At 35.2% G+C, this 20,779-nt stretch overlaps 1 protein-coding gene and 1 long non-coding RNA gene across 10 annotated transcripts; both read left to right on the forward strand.

Moving 5' to 3' along the window:
* The first annotated feature begins 7,558 nt into the window (after window positions 1-7,558).
* Window positions 7,559-14,024, forward strand: LOC113698064 (putative disease resistance protein RGA4). 8 transcript variants are annotated; one of them, XM_027217763.2, is made up of 7 exons: window positions 7,559-10,574; window positions 11,322-11,408; window positions 11,779-12,033; window positions 12,147-12,188; window positions 12,711-12,823; window positions 13,155-13,406; window positions 13,540-14,024. In XM_027217763.2, the coding sequence occupies exons 1-2, from the start codon at window positions 7,704-7,706 to the stop codon at window positions 11,325-11,327; spliced, it is 2,877 nt and encodes a 958-aa protein (XP_027073564.2). In that variant the 5' UTR covers window positions 7,559-7,703; the 3' UTR covers window positions 11,328-11,408; window positions 11,779-12,033; window positions 12,147-12,188; window positions 12,711-12,823; window positions 13,155-13,406; window positions 13,540-14,024. The 8 variants fall into 8 exon arrangements, with proteins under 8 accessions (XP_027073564.2, XP_071907833.1, XP_027073555.2 ...); XM_072051732.1 differs by having other exon boundaries at window positions 11,779-11,966; XM_027217754.2 differs by lacking the exon at window positions 12,147-12,188.
* Window positions 14,025-17,817: 3,793 nt separating this feature from the next.
* LOC140008071 (uncharacterized) lies at window positions 17,818-20,126 on the forward strand. 2 transcript variants are annotated; one of them, XR_011815490.1, is made up of 2 exons: window positions 17,818-18,440; window positions 18,623-20,126. It is a non-coding gene; the product is annotated as an uncharacterized lncRNA (long non-coding RNA). The 2 variants fall into 2 exon arrangements; XR_011815488.1 differs by having other exon boundaries at window positions 17,818-18,353; window positions 18,623-20,084.
* The last annotated feature ends 653 nt before the right edge of the window (window positions 20,127-20,779 follow it).

Raw genomic sequence — 20,779 nt, forward strand, 5'->3', positions numbered from 1 at the left:
TACTGTTTTAGAAGGGTACGCTGATGCAAATTGGATATCTGATATAAAGGATTCAAAATTCACAAGTGGATATGTGTTCACACTTGCCAGTGGGGCAGTATCTTGGAAGTCTTCTAAACAAACTATTGTAGCTAGATCTACAATGGAATCTGAGTTCATTGCCTTGGACAAATGTGGAGAAGAAGCTGAATGGCTCCACCATTTCCTTGAAGACATTCCAAAATGGGAAAAACCTGTGCCACCAATATGTATTCACTGTGATAGTCAATCAGCAATTGGAAGAGCACAGAATAACATTTATAATGGTAAGTCTAGACATATACGTCGTAGGCATAATACTATTAGACAACTACTCTCAACAGGAGTTATCTCTATTGATTATGTGAAATCAAAGGATAACATAGCGGATCCGCTAACCAAAGGATTGAATAGAGAGTTGGTTGCAAAAATGGCAAAGGGAATGGGACTAAAGCCCATGGAAGGCTAAGTGTTATAAAGGAAACCCAACCTAGCTGACTGGAGATCCCAAGATCTAGGTTCAAAGGGACAACCTAATTATAAGGACTTAGCATAGTCATTGTGGGGGGATATCCCTAGACCCATTCCATAATGAAACAATGACGCAAAGGAGAATTAAGGATAGCACGATGGTGTGCTTTAATGATTCTTAAGTGAAGTAATTAATTACTGAAAACTTAAGTAAATCACCTATGTGAGAGTGAAGTGGGGCCGCTTCAAAAGAGAATTGTTTAGGGCTCAATTCTTAAAAAACTCTTGCTGAACCAGGTTGATGTTCATGGCCAAAACGAACATAACTATGAGAACTGAACAAATGGAGCATGATTCCTGTGTGAAATATATGGTTCATTTACACTAAAAAGCGGGACAGTTCAAAGACATCAAGTCTACTGGATTGCTAGTAAAGTAAGTATATTTCACAAGAGAAGGTTCAAAGGGTAACACCAACCTATCTTATGCAGGTTTCAGTCGTGGAACACTACTGTAGAGTCAAATCAAAACAAATTTTCCATTCATGTGGGGGATTGTTGGAAAAATGGCTATATTCATTGTAGAGTGAATGAGAAAATTGTTCTCATAATGGCACTCTTGAAAGAATCCAGGATAATTATCTATCATTCATTCATGTATATAGGATTCATGTATATTAATTATTGATACATGATTTTGGATAGGATTCATGTGTATTAATTATTGATACATGATTTTGGATAGGATTCATTTGGGGTTATCTTATTGAGATACATGTATGTACATGAATGTGGTCCTTTGATAAACGTGAAGATAATTATCTGGAATTTAACACTTGTTGCCAATTTCTAACAGTCACCCTTGGCCAGCATCTATAAATATCTCTTTTGTTTCAAAAGAAAGCGCGCTCTCTCTCTCCTTTTCCTTCTTGCATCTGCATCTTTTATAGTGTTCCATATTGCTCTAGTTCGAGTTCGCTGGGGTGAAGAACGTTTGGTGCTGACATATTCGCCTTTAATCCGTTGTATCCTGGGAGACAGACGCCTACTCAACCTCAAGCACTCTACCTGGAGGGGGCGAATCTGTTTTAAGGAAATTGTGCTCACAAGCCTCGGATTGTTATTATTATTTTTCGATCATTTCTTTCTTTCTGGGTTGTATTTATTCTTCTCTATTGTGTATCAGCCTATATCTTTTATTATTTCACTAACATAAGTATCATAAAAAATAATGCAAAGTAAAGCATTCAATTGCTGAACTAATTAGGTGATGAAATGACCAAGTCTCATGAATAAGGCGCGAAGCTGACCACCCACTGGATGTTTCTGCGTACAAATAAAACCAGCCAAGAAGCAAACTAAGTACTACATTGGCAATAATTCATCTAACCACCGGGCCAAGTGGCCAGGGCCGTAGGTGAAAGTTCGAACCTCACCTGCAGTGAAAAAAATCTAAGAATCGTGCTCTTTTGATCTAGTTGGATCTGTATATCCACTAGCTCCTATTACAGCTTTCTTAGGCTCCTTCTCTCCCTTAGATTAGGATAGAGTAGGTTATACAAATATACCGTTGCCGACAAAAAAAAAAAAAAAAGACAATAATTCATCTAGTAACAGGCCCCAGCATTGAATCAGAAAAAGACGAAGGCCCCAGCAACAACAACAGTGATTAAGAAAGCTCAGGCGAAAAAGCCAAAGCAACTTCCATTGCAAAAGCATCCAATTTCCTATTGAATTGAAGCCCAGCACTAGACTGATTGAGGACTCCTTATTTGTCACATAATTATCATTATTTATTTCTTGTACCAAACCATAGCAGTCGAAGTTGAGTTGGACCGCAGGCTTGTTAATGTGAGCATAAATATCTCATGTGATTAGGGTGGTTCTACACCTCGACTGCAACAAACGTAGTACAATTTAAGCATGGGTTTCTATTGTAAATTTGTAATTAATATACGCAAATAAAAGTCATTGTGTGATTGTAAAAAATGGATAGCTGATTATGAATTGTCTAATTATAAGGAAGTAAATAAAAATTTTCTGTTAATTTCTTAAATTGGAGAATAAAAGAAGCCGGTGAATTGTAATTAATCTGTTATACAAAAAAAAATATGTTGTTTCTTCAACTTTATAAATTTTTAGTTTAAAAATTTTTTATTTGCTTAAAAATAAAATTTTTTTAAATAAGAATAAAAATTTTTAAAAATTTTTAAAAATGTAATTTGGAATAAAAACTAGAAGGGAAGGGGAAAAAAGAAGAAAATATCAACATTGTAGAGGGATTTTTTTTTTCCCTCTTAGGGGGTTAAGTGTTACAAAATAGAAATTAGAGGGTAAAATGAGAAACAGGACATACCTTAGCAAGATAAATGGCAATTAACCCCTATTATTAATTAAATAAATTTTATAATACTGACAGTGCATACACTCTCACAGTTAGATTCATGATACGTGTGCAAAAATTAAATTTTAAATTTAAATTTTATATAGTTATCATTAATACAATGCTGATAGTATATACATTGTCAGTATAGGAAAGATTATCCTTATAAATTTATTATGTGATCTTAACTTCGAAGGCGAAACTAATAACGGTCGTACATGAGCCATTAATTAAGAACATCTTTAGCTTAAACTCTGACAGCCACTAAGTTTTTAAATTCCATACTTATACCCCTGAAGCAAATGTTTTGAGTTTATCTCTAAAAGGACTAACAGATTAGGTGAATGGCCATTTTCCTTTTTCCCATGTCTTTGCCACCACAATTTATTGTCCCGACAACCATTCAGATCTTTACAGATTAAAGGGCTCCAGCATTTACTCGATAAAGATGAAGGCCCCAGCAACAGGAATGATTAAGAAAACTCACGTGAAAATGCCAAGCAACTTCCAATGCGGAGGCATCCGATTCCAAGCTCGCCGACGAAGCATTGCAACTACACGACCGGAGAACTCTCAATTGGTCACATCATGAGCCTTTTTTTTTCTTTGTGAATAGAACATAATACTGGAGGTTGAGGTGGAGCAAATGCATCATTCAAGTTATTCTTGGCCAAAATTCATTCATCATTTTTTAAAAGGCTCCATGAAAGTGAGCTCGACATTCTTGGTTGTGTGTAAGTTTAAAAGGCTCACTTCTCAGAAATTTTACAATTTAATCGAAGTACTTCATATCTCAAGATACCATTGATTCTTATTTTGTCTTTTCAAAAATAAAAGTTCACGTAATTTGACATCACAAGCCTGATTACTGAGACACAAAGGCAAGCATAAGTGTTTTACATGGTTTTCAAATTAAGAATATTTTATATATTCCCCAAAAAATCTAAAAAAAGAAAAAAAAACTTCCTTTCTTGCTTGAACAATTGCATTGTAACGCATTCTATTGTTGGGCCAATTAAGCCTCATGAACGAGACACGAAGGTCATTGTCTCTGAGTAAATTTCCAAATCCAGCTGCCTTTTGAAGCTAGTTCCCAAAACTTGAATGTTTTTAAGTAAGGAACGCATTCGCTATATCCAATGTTTAGAAATTTAGAAAAAATTATAGTTTTACTCCTTACTGTTTAGTCTCTGTGCAGTTTTAGATCTTGAAGTTTCGGCAAAAAGTAAATCTAGTCGTCAATGTATAGTATATGTACAGTTTTAGTCCCTAAAGTTTTGGCAAGAGCAATCCGATTTTCAATGTCACCAATTTGAAGCATTTTAAGGACCATTGCTAAATTTTTTTAAACATTAATCAAATCAATCACTTGCGGGTGCAGTCACATATTTGTTGAAAAACTTCTTAAAAGAGAATCAAAGTAATGAGTAATCTTTAACAATAAGAATAATTGGCATGCTAACACATTAGTCACTAATTGCTCAAGAGAAAAGAAAGACAATTTCTTAATCTACACTAAAAATTAGGAATCACAATTTTTTTTTTACTTGGAGACACTAGAGATAGTTAGTGAAAATGAATTCTAGATCGATGAACACTTCGTATATTGAAGTTTTAGTTTAAAAAGTTTCCTTCTTTTTACTGGTTAAATAGTTAACAAATGAGTTCTTAATTTTGTTGCTTAAAGTTAGCTACTATTTTGCTTCTTTATTTTGAAATTTAATTTAATAGGCAATTGACCAGACATGACTAAATTTTGTTAGTAATTGAGATAAAATTCTTCAAATGTCCTAAATCAGCTTTAAATTGAATATAAAGGGGACCAGACTTGCTCTTGCTATAACTTTATGGACTAAAACTGCACATGTACAAAATATTGAGGATCACGATTGCTTTTGTTAAAACTTTATGCCTACTAAAACTGAATATTAAGAATTAAAACAATCATTTTGTTCAAAAATGAAAAATTTATGAAAAGTGGCATTCAGCAAATGCAACTCTTCTACAATTATGATTGGTCCAATGGTCAAGAGCAGCCGACTCTTCAACTCTTTTAACGCATTCATCATTGTGTACAAAAGCAGCCAACTGGCAAAATAGGTACTACATTGACAATAATGGCGAACTTTTTGGTCTCTGGTTTCTTACGAGACGGAGTAACCACCCCAGCGTCAACCACTTGGCCAATGCATGCTTCAGTGGCCTCCTTCCTTGGACTTACAGTGAAGGTTCGAACCTTACTTGCAATGAAAAAAATCGAAAAATTATGTCATAGTATTCATGTTTCTTTAGACTCCCTTTCCAGCCCTCTCCTTCGATTAGAATAGAATAGATTATATAAATATATCATTGTCCCAGTGTCAATCATTGGGGCAATGATTCAGTAGCCACCAGGGAGGGACTTAAGTCCCTCCTTGAGCTGTAGGTGAGGTTTGAACTCTCATCTGCAGCGAAAAAAATCGAAAAATTGTGTTATAATACTCTTTTAATTTAATTGAATCTGTATATTCACTAGTTCTGACCATAGCCTTCTTAGATTCCTCCTTTTCCTAGATTAGAATAAAGTAAATTATACAAATGTGTCGTTACTGTTAAAAAAAAAAAAAAAAAACCACCCCAGCAGCGTGGTCATTTGTAAAACCAAGAAAATGCCAAGCAACTTCCATTGCAAAAGCATCCAAATTTCCCATTGAATTGGAGCACCCACGGCACCGCACTGATCGAGGCCCCCTGATGTCTTTTCAAGTATTCTACCGGAACAGCTGATGGCCGCCTCCATTGACCGACAAAATTTGTCACGGCCGACAAAATTTGGTCTAAGCTTTCGTACAGCTATTCTTTATCAAATCATGCAACATATATTTATTTGTAAACCAGACTCTTGGTGCCCTCTTTTTCCTTCAAGATCAGGTAACCTCCTCTTCTATTCATAGTTCCTTCATTGTATTATGGATACATTGGCAAGGGGCATATGATGGAATTCATTTTTGTCATATGAATTTTCAAAATTCCTTAATGAATTAAATTTAAAATTTCACATGTTTTAGTTGTTTCTTGGTCTTCAATAATTTTTTTTCAAAATTATCCCTCTTCAATAATATCTAAGAATCTGGACAAGTAGGATGAGAGATTATGATGTATGCATTTCTAGGGAAGTTCGTTAATTTGCATTTGGATCAAAGTTTAAACAAGTTGGATAATTGATAATTTATTCCCGTTGAATCATCTTAGACATCAATTTATGCTGCACTTAGTACTGATCTTAATCACTTACAACCATGATCAGATTATAACCAATTAATGGCTTGACATAATCACTCACAACAACCTTTGCCGGTTCTTTTAGTTGGAGTAAGGCAGCATACGACATGAAATAATTGATTTGTTTCCAACTAGTAGTGGGTGGCAAACTATGATCATATTTTAAGGACTTCGTATATACAGTAAGGTGGTCTGATTTGCAACAAATTTATTATTTTAGTTACCTACTGACTCATAAAAACAAATACACTAACATTAATACTTTTAGATGGATAAGAAATCACACGAAGATTCAAATCAGTTTCACATCCAACAAAAACAATGACAATTAGTTGGTGTTGACGTTATTTGCCATGTAACAAAATTGATCATGCCTCAAAGGATTTGTTGCACAAATTATGTTGAATGACCCATTGGGTATCGATCTAAACAAAGTCAGAATGTGCAAAAGGAAATATTGATACAACTTAGAACAAATTAGATATGTTGACTCAACAAACATTGACAAAAAATTCCTAATTTTGGCCAACTTGGATATATAAACTTAAGTGGTGATGTGAGGTGAAAAATTAGGGGCAACATGGTGGAACACTGGTCTAGGGGAATTATATGATAATTATAGTTTAGATGGAGTAAATTAATAAGCTCTTGACTTAAACCTGAAGGTGTTTAAATTTCCTTTGGCTTAAAGGCGTTTAAACCCGAAGCTGTTAGTTTTGTTGCAATTATTTACTTTAGAAGAACTTTTTAATATAAGGGCACTGTTGTAAAAGTAACAAGGTAGACAATCCTTTCCTCTCACTCCTCCCAAGTCTCAAACAAAACCAAAAAAATCATTTCTTTTCTTTTCTTTTTTAAGTTCCCAAACAACATTGAAGGAAACTTGTCTAAATTAATTAGTCAAACATTCTTTATGTTCATATATATATATGAGTAAAATCCAAGGTTGTGTGAAATTTAAAAAATTTAATAATCAACAGTTCTACAATTTGGACAAAGAATCTCAAGATTTCATTATTGAGAACACAAACCTCACTATCAAGACACTAAGGTGACCATCCGCTACACCTCTCAAAATTTCTACTACACAGGAAGCAAATTAACTGGTTTAAAAAGAGGGGTCTGTTTTTGTTTATTAATTTTCGCTACCTTAATTCCCTAATTGAGGAATGATCTGATAAAAGTTTCACCACCTACTCTTTTTTTTTTTTTTCCCCCCCGGAAACGTTAGAAGGTAACAGTTTCACCACCTACTCAGATTGCTACAATTTATGAGTTCCAATTTTCTTTTCATCCAACCACAGTGGTTTAATTTCTTCCACACTTAAGGGCCCCACCAGTGACTAAGTCAGATTGCGCTAAAATTATTTTGAGGTGACCCCACACAATTTGATTAATCGCAATTATACTAATCTGAATCTCACACGTCAACCAACTGGAATCGTTTAATCATCTCTCTCTTGTTCTGACTGGCTTCTATTCTGATTTCTGCCAATTGTTGCTGAAACATTCCTTCCATCTCTGATATCAGAAAACCTTTCGATCCAAGTTCCAATTCCAAGCAAGAAACAATGGCTGACGCTGTTATCAGTGCTACTGTTGAGGTCGTCTTGGGGACACTTATTTCCATTGCTGCGGGCCGCATTGGTATGGTTCGGGAGGTCGAAGCGGAGTTGGAGAGACTAAGCAACACTGCTGCAATGATCCGAGATTTCTTGGCTGATGCTGACGGGAAAATGCATACCCAAGGGGTGCGACAGTGGCTCAAGCAGCTAGAAGATGAGGTTTTTAAAGCTGATACCGTGCTAGACGAGCTCAACTACGACAATCTTCGTCGGGAGGTGAAGTACCGAAATCAACCAATGAAGAAGAAGGTATGCTTCTTCTTCTCCTTCTTTAATGCAATTGGCTTTAGTTCCAGCTTGGCTTCAAAGATCCGGGACATCAACACCAACCTAGAAAGGGTCAACCAGCGAGCCAATGAGTTGAGATTGACCAAAAAGCAGCAAAAAGAAGCTGCACTCCCTGCTGATGCCGCTGGTGCCAGACAGACCGACTCTATTGCCGTTCCGAACGTTGTAGGAAGATCCGGCGACGAGTCAAAGATTGTGGACATGTTATCGAGCCCATCTGAAAAGGTTCTTTCTGTTATTCCCATAACAGGCCCGGGAGGTTTGGGAAAGACAACTCTTGCTAAATCAGTCTACAATAATCGAAAATTAGATGGGCACTTTGGCCAAAAAATTTGGGTTTGTGTGGCTAAAGAACACATTAAGATACTGGAGCTGTTCAAGCTCATTTTAGTACAATTGACACAAGACGAAGTTAAAGTGGATGACAGAGAGGTTATCGTTAAAAAAATTGAAGAAAAGCTCAAGGGAAAAAAATATTTCCTTGTTCTTGATGATGTGTGGGATCATGATCAAGGATTGTGGAATGATTATTTCAACACTTTGATGGGACTCAACGAAACCAAAGGAAGCTGGTGTCTTCTCACTACTCGTCTACAACCAGTGGCTAATGCTGTGCCTAGACATTTGCAAATGAATGATGGTCCTTATTCCCTAGGAAAGCTATCAGATGATGCATGCTGGTCCATCATAAAAGGAAAGGTGATAAGTGCAGGCGAAGAAGTACCAGAAGAATTGGAAGCATTGAAGGAGCAAATTTTAAGGAGATGCGATGGCCTACCCTTGGCGGCAAGTTTGATTGGTGGCTTGATGCTTACCAACAGAAGAGAGAAGTGGCACTCCATTGTGCAGGAGAGTCTTTTGAATGAATATCAAAGCCAAATTAATCAAATACTTAAGGTGAGCTTTGATCATTTATCATCTCCATCAGTTAAGAAATGTTTTGCATATTGCTCAATTTTTCCCCAGGATACTCAATTACGAGAAGATGAACTAATTCAGCACTGGGTTGCTAAAGGTTTTGTTCTAAAGAATAATAGAGTGATGGAGGAAACAGGAGGCGAGTATTTGAGGATTTTGTTGCAAAATTCCTTACTGGAAAAAGTCCAAGAGCCGCTGTGGGAAACATATTATTATAAAATGCACGATCTCGTGCATGATTTTGCAAAATCAATTCTCAATCCAGAAAGCAGCAATCAGGATCGCTACCTTGCATTGGACTCTTCTAAAGGTTTGGAAGAAAATACCACAAGGACAATACCAGCATCAATTCGCACGTTATTTCTCCATCTAGAGGGTGGCGTATCTACTGACATGCTTTTAAGATTCAAGTGCTTGAATGTTCTCAGATTGTCCGGCGATGATGTCAAGTTTCTGCCGAGCTCCATTGGCAAACTACCAAGTTTGCGGTTGCTCGACATTAAATCTTCTAGAATCAGAAGTTTGCCGGAATCTCTTTGCAAGCTATATAATCTGCAGACACTAACTGTGAGAGATTATGCACTTGAAGGAGGTTTTCCAAAACGGATGAGCGATTTGATTAGCTTGCGGCATCTAAACTACCACGATGGTGATGCGGAATTGAAAATGCCGGTGCAGATGGGACGATTGACTCGTCTTCAAACTCTGGGGTTTTTTAATGTAAGTCAAGAGAGGGGTCGTGGTATCGAAGAGCTTGGGACCTTGAAATATCTGAAAGGATCGTTGAGGATAAGAAATCTTGGACTAGTGAAGGGCAAAGAAGCAGCTAAACAAGCAAAATTGTTCGAAAAGCCAAATCTGTCTTACTTGGCGTTTAGTTGGGAGAGTGGGGATCGGGCAAGCGATAACCGTGATGAGGATGTGTTGGAAGGTCTCCAACCTCACCCAAATTTGCAAAGGCTGGGAATTGATTCTTTTATGGGTAATAAATTTCCACAATGGCTTATCAATTTGTCAAAATTGGAGGAATTGGTGATAGAAGACTGCCAGAGATGCAGCGAACTCCCCTCATTAGGACAACTGCCATCCCTCAAACGTCTCTATTTGATAAGATTGGACAACATTCGATTTATTGGAGATGAATTCTACGGTATTACTGCTAATGAGGAGGAGGAGGAGGAGGGCAGATCACGAGCATCAGGGAGCAGCACTAGAAGGCGAAAATTCTTTCCTGCCCTTGAAGGACTCTGGGTAATACGTATGGGGAATTTGGCAGAGTGGAAAGGTGCAGACCAAGTGAGGTCAACAGTAGGTGAAGCAGAAGCAGACGTCTTTCCCATGCTGATGGATTTTCACATTGTAAGTTGCCCACAACTGACCACTCTTCCATGCTCGTGTAAAAGTCTACACGTGGAGAGTTGCGATAATCTAACAAGTATAAAAATGGGTTACGGCGCTGCTTCTGTTGAGGAGTTGTGGATCGACTCTTGCGACAATCTTAGGGAGCTGCCAGATCTGGATCTGTTTGGATCGAGTTTGCAGCGATTGACCATCGCAAATTGCCCAAGATTAATTGACCATCACTTGAAGGAGGAGATTTCAAGTGATCCGGTGAGATTTTCCTATCTAAAGTTCACACGCATATATATGTGTATAAATTTTTTGTATCTGCATCTCATTGACGTATATTTGCTCTTCAGTCTCTTGTACTCTTTTTCTCCATCTCTTTTCTGCAAAGTTATTCTCTGTAATTCTCTTCTTTTGGGCAGACCTTGGTTTCTTTTCAAAGATTAGTTTTAACAAAGCCTGGTTTTGAGCAAATAGGAAGAGACCAAAATTCTGGATTTTCTCTGCATCTCGCCATTGAAAGATTTTGAACATCTTAAAAACTCAACTTGTTACCTTCTATTTGGCCAAGAACGAAATTATTTGCAACGGTGCATACACAGTTAGCCTCTTTGTTTGAATGTGTTAGCAAATGTTTCATTGCATGTGCAATGCTAGATGTACATGGGAGCATTCATCATTTTTCTGTCACCGATATTGCCAGTCTGAATGGACAACATTAAAGCTAATCAAGAAACAACTGTGAAGAAAATTCAAGATGCAATTTGCTATTCTTTGGGACTCTGTGTTCTTATTTCTATATCAGTCTCCTTGAAGTTCAAATATGTTTGTTGATGAACTAGAGTGCTGCAAACCTTCACCCCTCACAATTGGTGATGCATGCTTCATAAGAATGACAATAATATGGGATGGTTGTTTATCATCTTTCAGAAGTTTGAGAAGTTTGTACATCACAATTACCTTGTTTTTTTTGTTCTGTGAGCTGAATTACTATATTGTTACCTTGTCTAGCAGTGACCGAACAAGAAGGCAATAATGGTGCTCAAACATTAGTTTCATGTTGATTCCCATCCTTGCTGAAGAAGGAGAAACCAGAAGGTATGATGGTTCTCAAACATCAGCTTCTCTCCCCAAGAACTCTTTTTAACCTCCGCCCAATTTATTAAAAATACAAGGAAACTAGTGCAAGTTTTTATCAAAGTATGCTTGAGTCATGCAATTTGCCAGAAAACAGGGTGTTTTTTTGTACTTTCATGTACTTTTGAACATTTGTCCTGTGCTATATAGCTTAGTTTTTAATCTTTAAGATTGTACATTTACTAGGTGCTTAACATGTCATTTGATTGTGAAAGAAGCTGGTTTATTCCATTTTCTTGTACTGGTTACTAGACCATACCTTTTCTTTGCATTCCTTAGCTGTCATAACTGAAGTCATACTGAAGTGTAACATTACGATGGTATTTTCCAGAGTCTTAGAAAGCAGACCTCATGTTGTTCGACAAAGACACCACCCTTTGCTGTTGCATTTCTTACAAGAGTGCCAGGGGGCAGAAGTTATTTTCACTGACTAGATAGGTTTGAAGATGAAGTTAGTAATCAATGATGAGAATTTTGCACATCAGAGAGTGCTAGCTTTGACGGAGGCTTCACCAATAGGTAGTTCTCCCCAGGTTTCCCAAACATAAGTTTTTGCTCATCTCCTGCTCGGGGTGTAGAAAGAATGGTAATAATTTAGCTTGTTCATCTTCAGGCAGTTTTCATAGCTTTTTTATCTGCATTCTTGATATATATTTAGTAAATAAATCACCAAAACATTTTTTTTGCCCTTTGGTGTAGCATGCTGATCGCTGAACAAATTGGAAGAGACCAAAATTTTGGGTTTTCTCTGCCTCTCTGAACCACTGAAAGATTTGAACATCTTAAATCTCTTTAACTTCAACTTGTTACATTCTATTTGGCCAATGTCAAAATTACTAGCAATGGTTCATAGCCAATTAGCCTCTTCGTTTGAATGTGCTACAAAATGTTTCATTTGATTTGCAATGCTAGATGTACATGGACATATTCTTCATTTTTCTGTCACTGATATTGCCAGTCTCAATGGATAACATTTAAGCTAATCGAGAAACGATTTTCAAAGAAAATTCATGACACAATTTGCTGTTCTTTGGGACTCTGTGTTCTTGTTGCCATAAAATTAGACCAGTCTAATTGAACTTCAAATATGTATGTGGAGGAACTAGAGTGCTGTGAACATTCACCCCTTACAATTGATACTGCATGCTTCATATCAATGACAATAATTTTTTTTTTTCATGACAATAATGTTGGATAGTTGTTTATCATCTTTCACAAGTTTGAAAAGTTTATACGTCACAATTGCCTTGATTTTCTGTTCAGTGAGCTGGATTACTGTATTGTAACCTTGCATATGAGCAATGCAAGGAATGATGGTGCTCAAACATCAGCTTCGTGTTGTTTTCCATTGCTGCTAAAGATGAAGAGCTCAGGAGGTATGTGGTGCACAAAAGTGATAATCCAGCACTTCTCTCCCCGAGAACTCTAAGTTTGCATTCTAATATGCTTAAGTCATGTAATTGGCATGAAAACAGGGTGTTTTGCTGCACTTTTGTTTGTTTTTGAATGCTTACCCTGTGCCACATAGCTTATCTTTTGCTCTTGAAGATTTTTATGTTTATTTGGTGCTTAACATGTGTTATGATTGTGAAAGAATCTGGTTTTCAATTTTCTTGCACTAGTTACCAGTCCATACCTTTTCTTTGCTTTCATAATTTGCCATGATTGAAGCTGTTCTGAAATGTAATATTATGATGTTTATTCCAGAGTCTTAGGAAGCAGACCTCATGTTATTGGAAAAGGACACCACCGTTTGCCGTTGCATTTCTTACTAGAATGCCAAGGGACAGAAGTTATTTGCATTGAGGGTTTGAAGATGAAGGCAGTAGTTATCAATGATGTTAATTTAGCTCATTAGATAGGATTAGCTTTGATGGATGTTTCACAAATAGTTGGTTCTCCCCAGGTTCCTCAAACATAAGTTTTTCGGTTTCTCCTGGTCAGAATGCAGAAAGGAAGGTAATGATTTAACTTGTGTGTCTTCAGGGCAGTTTTTATAGTTTCTGATCTACTTTCTTGATATGTATTTAGTAAATCTATTACCAAAACTTTTTTTCTTTTTGTTGATTTCTGAACTGAAAATGGCTAGTAGCAGGCTTGTAGAGTGTGACATGGATGAAGAAGAAAGAGAGGGGAGCATCATCCGAGCATGGAAGCTGATACTGGAGACCTATCAAGATGCGCAGCTGATTATAGTCAAACTGGACTGATGGATGTTTGTGACAGTAGACACAATAAATTGGATAAACAATCAATTTGGAGCAGTGAGAAATGTAGATGCAAGAAGTCTTGAATTGCACAAAGATCCAAGGAAGAGCATATTTTGTGAAGAATTAACACTTTTTAAAATATGGCATTTCATACTTTTGGTGTATCAGAATGTGACAAGTCCTGATAGTAAGTACGTTTTCTTCATCTTTTATAGGGAGTAAAAGTATGTCTAGAGACCATACTTGCAAGATTTCCTACCCTTTTTTAGTTAGACATTTGATAGAGAGAACTTTTCCTCTTCAAATAATCATTTTTATTATCTATGATAGGTGAAATTGCTTATCAATTTTACCTGATACTGCGAAATTGCTTTGGGTTCATAAACAAATCATAACAGTAAAATCTAAATGATGATCTTATTGTTAAAGGTTTTATATAAGAATAGGTACTTAATACAAATGAAACAACGTATATTATTGAAATTTTCATCAGTATTGAGTAAATTAGACAATTGTATTCAATATTGTGGTCGTATTATAATTTTTCTCTTCTCTAATTCGCCTACGCTGCCATTGAAGTTTTAACAAAAATGTCATACAATTCTAACAACTAGAGTTGTCAACAATTGAACTTGGTACTGACTAGTATTATTATTTTTTTTTTTTTGTCAAAGATAACAGTAGCATTATTCTCAAAGATATGTGTAAATTCCATCTTATCTTGCTAATGTCAAGAGCCTAATCTTCAAGACAAAAAATTTATTAAAGCCGTTAAATTAAGTATTTGTACTAAGATTTTTATTTTCCTCTTTCTTTCAAGTAAGGTGGGGAGAGATGAGCAATCCATAGCATTCTTCAATCTTCGATTTAGAGAATTGGAGTCTTTTCTTTAAGGGTGCGTTTGATAAAATTGAAATTTAAAATTTGAAATCTGAAGTCTGAAATCTAAATCCATTAACTACTGAATTGTTAAATACTAAATTTGATACATTTAAATGTATATCACATTAAGTGATAAGTGAATAACTCATCACTTATTTTTTAGAACAAGTTTTGCTTTGGAAATTCATTGCCACTTAATTAATCCATGTGTTTTAGTTTTAGTTATCGAACGCATCTGAACATAATTTAAGTGCTAAATTGGATTATCAAATAGAATTCAAGTTTAACAGAATTTCAACTAAAAATCAATAGGTTCATTGAGCTAACATAATTTGCTAATAATAATAATAATAATAATAATAATAATAATTTCAAATATTATTCAGAGAAATGAGACATGAGCCTTTAGTCTTCATTCTCCAGTTGAACTTAGACGTTTTAGACTTTTAGTGGAGCGCTTCTTTCAGGTAAAAATAAATTTCAGTAAAGCATTTAAATAACTATAGAAAACATATTGATTCCTATGCTGTTGAACCTCTCAGTAATTATCGAAGAACCTTTTGCAATGGTATCCTGCCAAGAGATTCATAATCCATGCTATATTGCGTGTTGAAAATCATACATAAAAAAAAACCTTGCCCAATCCTACAAAAATCACAATACTGTAGTACATATAATCAGTTAACTTCTGGTTTTCGTGGAGTACAACTGTTTGACCCATTTCTTTAGCCCAAAATAAAATTTATAAGTAGCAAAAGAAACTGACCATATGATCAAAACAGTAGGGCATAATACACTTTGCCCTCATGTAATTTAACGTTTTTTTTGCATAATCTCCCATATGGTTTCAAAGTTATGCATACCCTTTTCATGATTTGGATGAAAATGTCAAAATAACAGAATTTATATTCTAGGGTTAATTCCACTTTGTCCCCCCAAACTTTGGACGATTACCCACTTAAGTCCCTAAACTTCAAAATGAGACACTTAAGTCCCTAAACTTATAAATACCTCTCACTTAAGGAAAATTGTTAACAAATCCTGAATGCCGTTGGTGGTCGAAGTGTCCTATTTTATAAGGGTTTAGGGATTTAAGTATCCCATTTTATAAGTTCAGGGACTTAAGTGGGAGGTATTTATAAGTTTAGAGACTTAAGTGTCCCATTTTGAAGTTTAGGGACTTAAGTAGATAATCGTCCAAAGTTTGGGGGGACAAAGTGGAATTAACCCTATATTCTATAATGGAGTCAACTAAAATGTTAACAGTATCTCTATATAAAGTTGAAAATTATTTATTAATCACGGAAGTTTATGTATATAATTTAAAAATTATAAAGGGATTATATGGTAAAACATTAAATCATAAAAGAGTTATATAATAAACCATAAAATCATACGAGGTTAAAGTATCATACATATTATATATTTTGGTCATTTTAATCATTTTAATTTTAAACAAGAGTAATTTTGACATTTTCATGGATTCCATTACCAATGATCATTTCCGTCACTTTGATACTTTAATTTAGAGTATGAGATGGTAATATATAGCTTTTAAAGCTATAGAGAAGTTTTGTAAAAAAATTGCTAAACTACAAGGGGTCAAGTGTATTTTGCCCAAAATAGTAATACTAGATTCAATCTAATGAAATCCTCTATGGATTGAAATTGCAAAAACCCTTTTCCCTTGGCAAGCCGGGACTTTCTTATTTACAAGGGATTCAATTCTGCAATTGCTTAACTCGAGCTGAAATCGTATTGCACCATGAACTTTCAAATCAAACAGGAGAACGATGCCGCCTACTCAAAACCATTAAAACTATGTTGAACAGAGTTTGAGACAAGGACTACTGCAGGTGGCAACTCTCCAAAAAGGTTGACCGTCATGATTTGGTTTAAAAAAAATATTAGGATCAAATCACATCTTGTAAATAAATTTTAACACCATTTATGAGGTCCATAAAATTTTATTCTATATTTATAAGTCGCTGAAAATAAGTTACATTCTAAATAAAGTGAGTTATATTGTGTGCAAATGAAACAAAATTGGCCCAAATAATTTTTCTGACAACCATTTGGATCCTTGGTCCATGGTAAACTTATTACAATACATAGAGAGGGCTTCTCTTATAGACTATATATCGCTGTACACCATTACACTAATAATTGAGTCTGACTTGTGAGGTTGGCAACTGTGGTCCATATATAATATAATTTTCATAAGACATACTTGGTTTCTAAAATGTCCTTCACATTTTGTTAAATAAATTATTTCATCCTTCACTTTTAAAATAATAACTTTATATTTCATACAAAATCAAATCAGTAAAATTTGGTTCCAATCGAGATTTTTTACCACATTTTATCCTAAATCCATCATGTAACCCATATGCAATCATTATTTATGTATGGAAAGGCTGATCAGTTGCATGGTAAAAAATTACTCACTAATGTACGAGGAGAGTCTCTGATGCCACATCATATATTTGCACTTATTAGTGTAAAAAATTTTAACATTGATAGTGTATACAATATTAATTCTATATATTTATTAATTCAAAGAATTATTGGATTAGAAAATTCAATGTGCATTCATATACATAGATCAAGAAAAGAAAATAAAAAGTGCAAGGACAATTGTATATCTTTCATATTGTAGGTTTCGAGCTTATATGTCTTGATTGGGTTAAGGTTGTGGTTTTTGATATAGATTTGAATCAACTATCGTAATATAGAGGGCAAAGATTATGGTTAGATTAGTAGATGCCCTTATATCCTTTTCAAGTGGTCTACTTGAATTTGTTTAATAAGATTGGATCCGAAATAGAGGATGAACTACATTCAACACAGGATATGGTATTAAGAAGTCGGTGACGTTGAATTAGAGTAAACTAAAATTAAGAAAGGACTTCACTTAAAAGTGTCAATAGTCTTTGTTTTGGCAAACCTTAGGAGAGATAAATATAGTTGATCGATATGATTAGAATAATATACCATCCAAATCTATTGTCAGTTGAGGTACCACATATGTTACATTTATGCATTCAAATCTACCAATTGTGATGCTTTAACAGCACATTCTTGATTATGTAAATAGTTATCTAATTTTTTTATGCTTTGAGGGATAATTTCTAAAAGTTAGTTTTTTTAAGAGTAAAATGTCCTTTTTTTTCTTTTTTTTTTTGAAATATAAATTCTAGCCATATATAGATATGTGAGTTTGCTTTAGTAATATAGCGATTTAGATTTCTTTCATTAGAATACACTGAGGGTGCGTTTGGTTCCCTATGGAATTGGGGTTTAGAATTGGAATTGGGCCCTAATTCCAATTCCATTGTTTGGATTCTGCTCCCCTCAAAGAATTAGAATTGAATCTGAATTCTATAAGAGTCCAATTCCATGAATTGAATTCTTTACCGGATCAAAAGAATTCTAATTCTAATTCCACAACTAAACGGGTCCATACGCGGATCTAATACGGGCCAAAAATTAAAATCGGGTCAAGGATATTGGCAGCCCCTCAATTCCTATCTAACTCACCGTTTTTCCTCAGCCACTAGTGCTCTGCTCTCCACCGTCGCTTCCACCTGCAACCCTAATATTTTCATATTAGAGAAGTGGACGGTAGAGAAAGGAGCCATTATGGCTAAATCTTTCTAGTCTTGAGATTCACTACTGTCAAAGATTAACCATGATTCCGGCCCGAGGGATTGAGGTTCATTGGTTCACTCATAAAGTGTTGGCAATCCGTGAAGAATTTCAGAACAGGGTTCGAGGAGAGGATTTCGACAAAATCTGCCACAATATTCCTTCAGTAAGGATCCTTCCACCTCTAAATCGTATTTTGATACAGATACGTCTTGAACAAAGCTTTAATCCTGGAAGCCTTTCATTCAGTGATGTAATTTTTTCCGCCTTCTTCTATTTCCCATTGTTCTTGTTTAACTCCATTTTATAGCTTCATCTATCAGAATATATAGTGAGTACTACACTTTTTATCGTTTACCTGCTCCTTCCTTCCTACTCGAATCCATGTTCTGAATACTGTGAGATCCAAGCTGCTTTTCGTATTTGCTACTGCAGATGATGCCAAAGAATCTGTAAAGAAGGGAATTCGCTTGAGGTGAAAACCTTCTGAAGTTTTTTGACCATGGGCTTATTTTTTGCTTATCTCTGCTGCAGATTGCTGTTAGTTATCTTGATAATTGATATTTTAACCTTTCTGGTCAAGTTGTGCATTTCTTAATGATTGAAGGCCTGCTTTTGTTTCTGCTTCCTCTCACTAATTTGTTCTATTGTGACTGGAGTGGGTTTGAATTCAGTTAGTTAAATCGAGTCCAAGTTGCTTCCTCTCACTAATTGAATTGAGGGTTGATATCAAAGTGGGTGGCATATGATTCTAGGTAGTCAATGAATTGTTTCTTGGTGGCGTAATCAGGGTAATAATCAGGGAAGGGGAACTTATTAGCTATCCCGAATAACAAGACAGAAATGAAACCATATCCATTTTATCTTTCATATCCATTTTTGTTCAGGTGGACTTGTTCTAGTTTTGTTTGGCTCATTTCTTGTCTTGTTCATCAGATGTCTAATGACAAAAGAAGTTCCTTTGCACCTGTTTCTCTGGCTCAGTATATCTGATGCTGTCTTCCATACAAACAAAAACTTGGTCCTTAAATTAATCCAGGATCAATAGAATCTTCCCTTGTACTACTATTATATATCATTTGTCTAAATTATACTACTGCTTCATATGGATTGCTGGTGGTAGTATTTTATCTTCACTCTGATGGATTTTCTGAAAAAGTTTAAATGAATAAGAAATAAGAAATTTTTGGGTTCAATTCCACCAGAATTTGGTTTATTTCTTGGTCGGAATTCTGAATTTTTACTGGATTGTTACTGGAAATGATGGAATTGATGACCCACCCCACTAGTTACAATATGATGTAGTTTTGCAGCATGATATTTATACCAGTTTTCTTCATTGAAAGTGGTACTGAATTCAAGAGAACCAATAGTGCAGCAAACTTTGGCTACTGGACAATAACTTCGTACAACCATATAAAAATGTTGATAGTTTTCTAGAAACGAATTAAGTTTCAGCTTTTGTTGGTGGCTGGAAGATTCTCCACAGGCTGCAGGAAGACTTGGCTTTTGGTGAAGGTGGTAGCGCAGAAGTTGTCCCCAAGGTGCTTGCATCTCCATGTAGGAGGAGGAGAGGTCTGCCTGACAAATTGGCTGCAACATATCAAAAAGATTAGTAGAGAAAATATAATTTCTGCACGTAGTCCCATTGGATGATTATAGTTAAGTGGGGAACAATTTATAGCATTTCTTGGGATCTAATGCTTTTTTAAAATTGCTTTGCATTCTTTCTCAAAGTTAAGGAGCTTTTGTATAAGTGCTCTTCCTGTATTCTATTTAGCAAGTACTTGACTGTGTGTGAATTGGTCATCTGACAGTCTTAAGTTTTGTATTTTCCAACATCTCCTCCAAAGAAGCTGGTAAATATTAGTACAAAGGTTCGGTCGTGTATTTATCATATTGTGTTACAAAAACAAGAAGCCTCGGGACTTTGTCTTCATGATTGAGATCTATTCTACATTTTTTCATTTCGTGGTGCACAGTTCTTTATTCGGTAGAGTCATAAATTTTACCCTACTCGATTATCACCAAAAAAGTCAATTTGTATATTGTCTTCTTTTTCACTATTTTCTTGGGTCAGGTAATTTGTGAGTAATTAACTGTCCGGTATTCTACCATGTTTTAAGAAATATGCTAGTGTCATTGGGGATTTACTTTTACGGGGTTGAGGTCCAGTTTTGGTTGGATGCCAATATCTATACCATACGTTGAACAAAAGAAGGCAGTCAGATTGACATGTCTCGCTAATGCTGTGCTTAGCACAACCTACGTCTGGAAATGTTCACCAAAGAAATTGATATAAGAGTGGAAAAAAATAAATTATTAAAGGCACAAATTGGTTTTTACTTTTAAATCTTTAGTAAAAATTAGCTAAATGTAAAGAAAAAAATTATTATATAGAAAAAAGAAAAAAAAGAAAAATTTTATGTAAGCAAATGTTTCATGAAAACAATTCTAATTCCTAATGAATTCTTCTCTCATGCAAACAAAGGATTTGGAATTTCAAATAAATTCCGTATCAATTCTATGCATTTCCCAAACGAAAGAATTGGAATGACTTGGAATTCCAATTCATAGAATTCCAATTCTATA

Source organism: Coffea arabica, chromosome 1e (genome assembly GCF_036785885.1).
Source record: "Coffea arabica cultivar ET-39 chromosome 1e, Coffea Arabica ET-39 HiFi, whole genome shotgun sequence".
NCBI classification, from domain to species: Eukaryota; Viridiplantae; Streptophyta; class Magnoliopsida; order Gentianales; family Rubiaceae; genus Coffea; species Coffea arabica.

Coding starts and splice junctions, on each gene's coding strand:
- LOC113698064 (XM_027217763.2), top strand. CDS start 7,704: ATGGCTGACGCTGTTATCAGTGCTACTGTTGAGGTCGTCTTGGGGACA.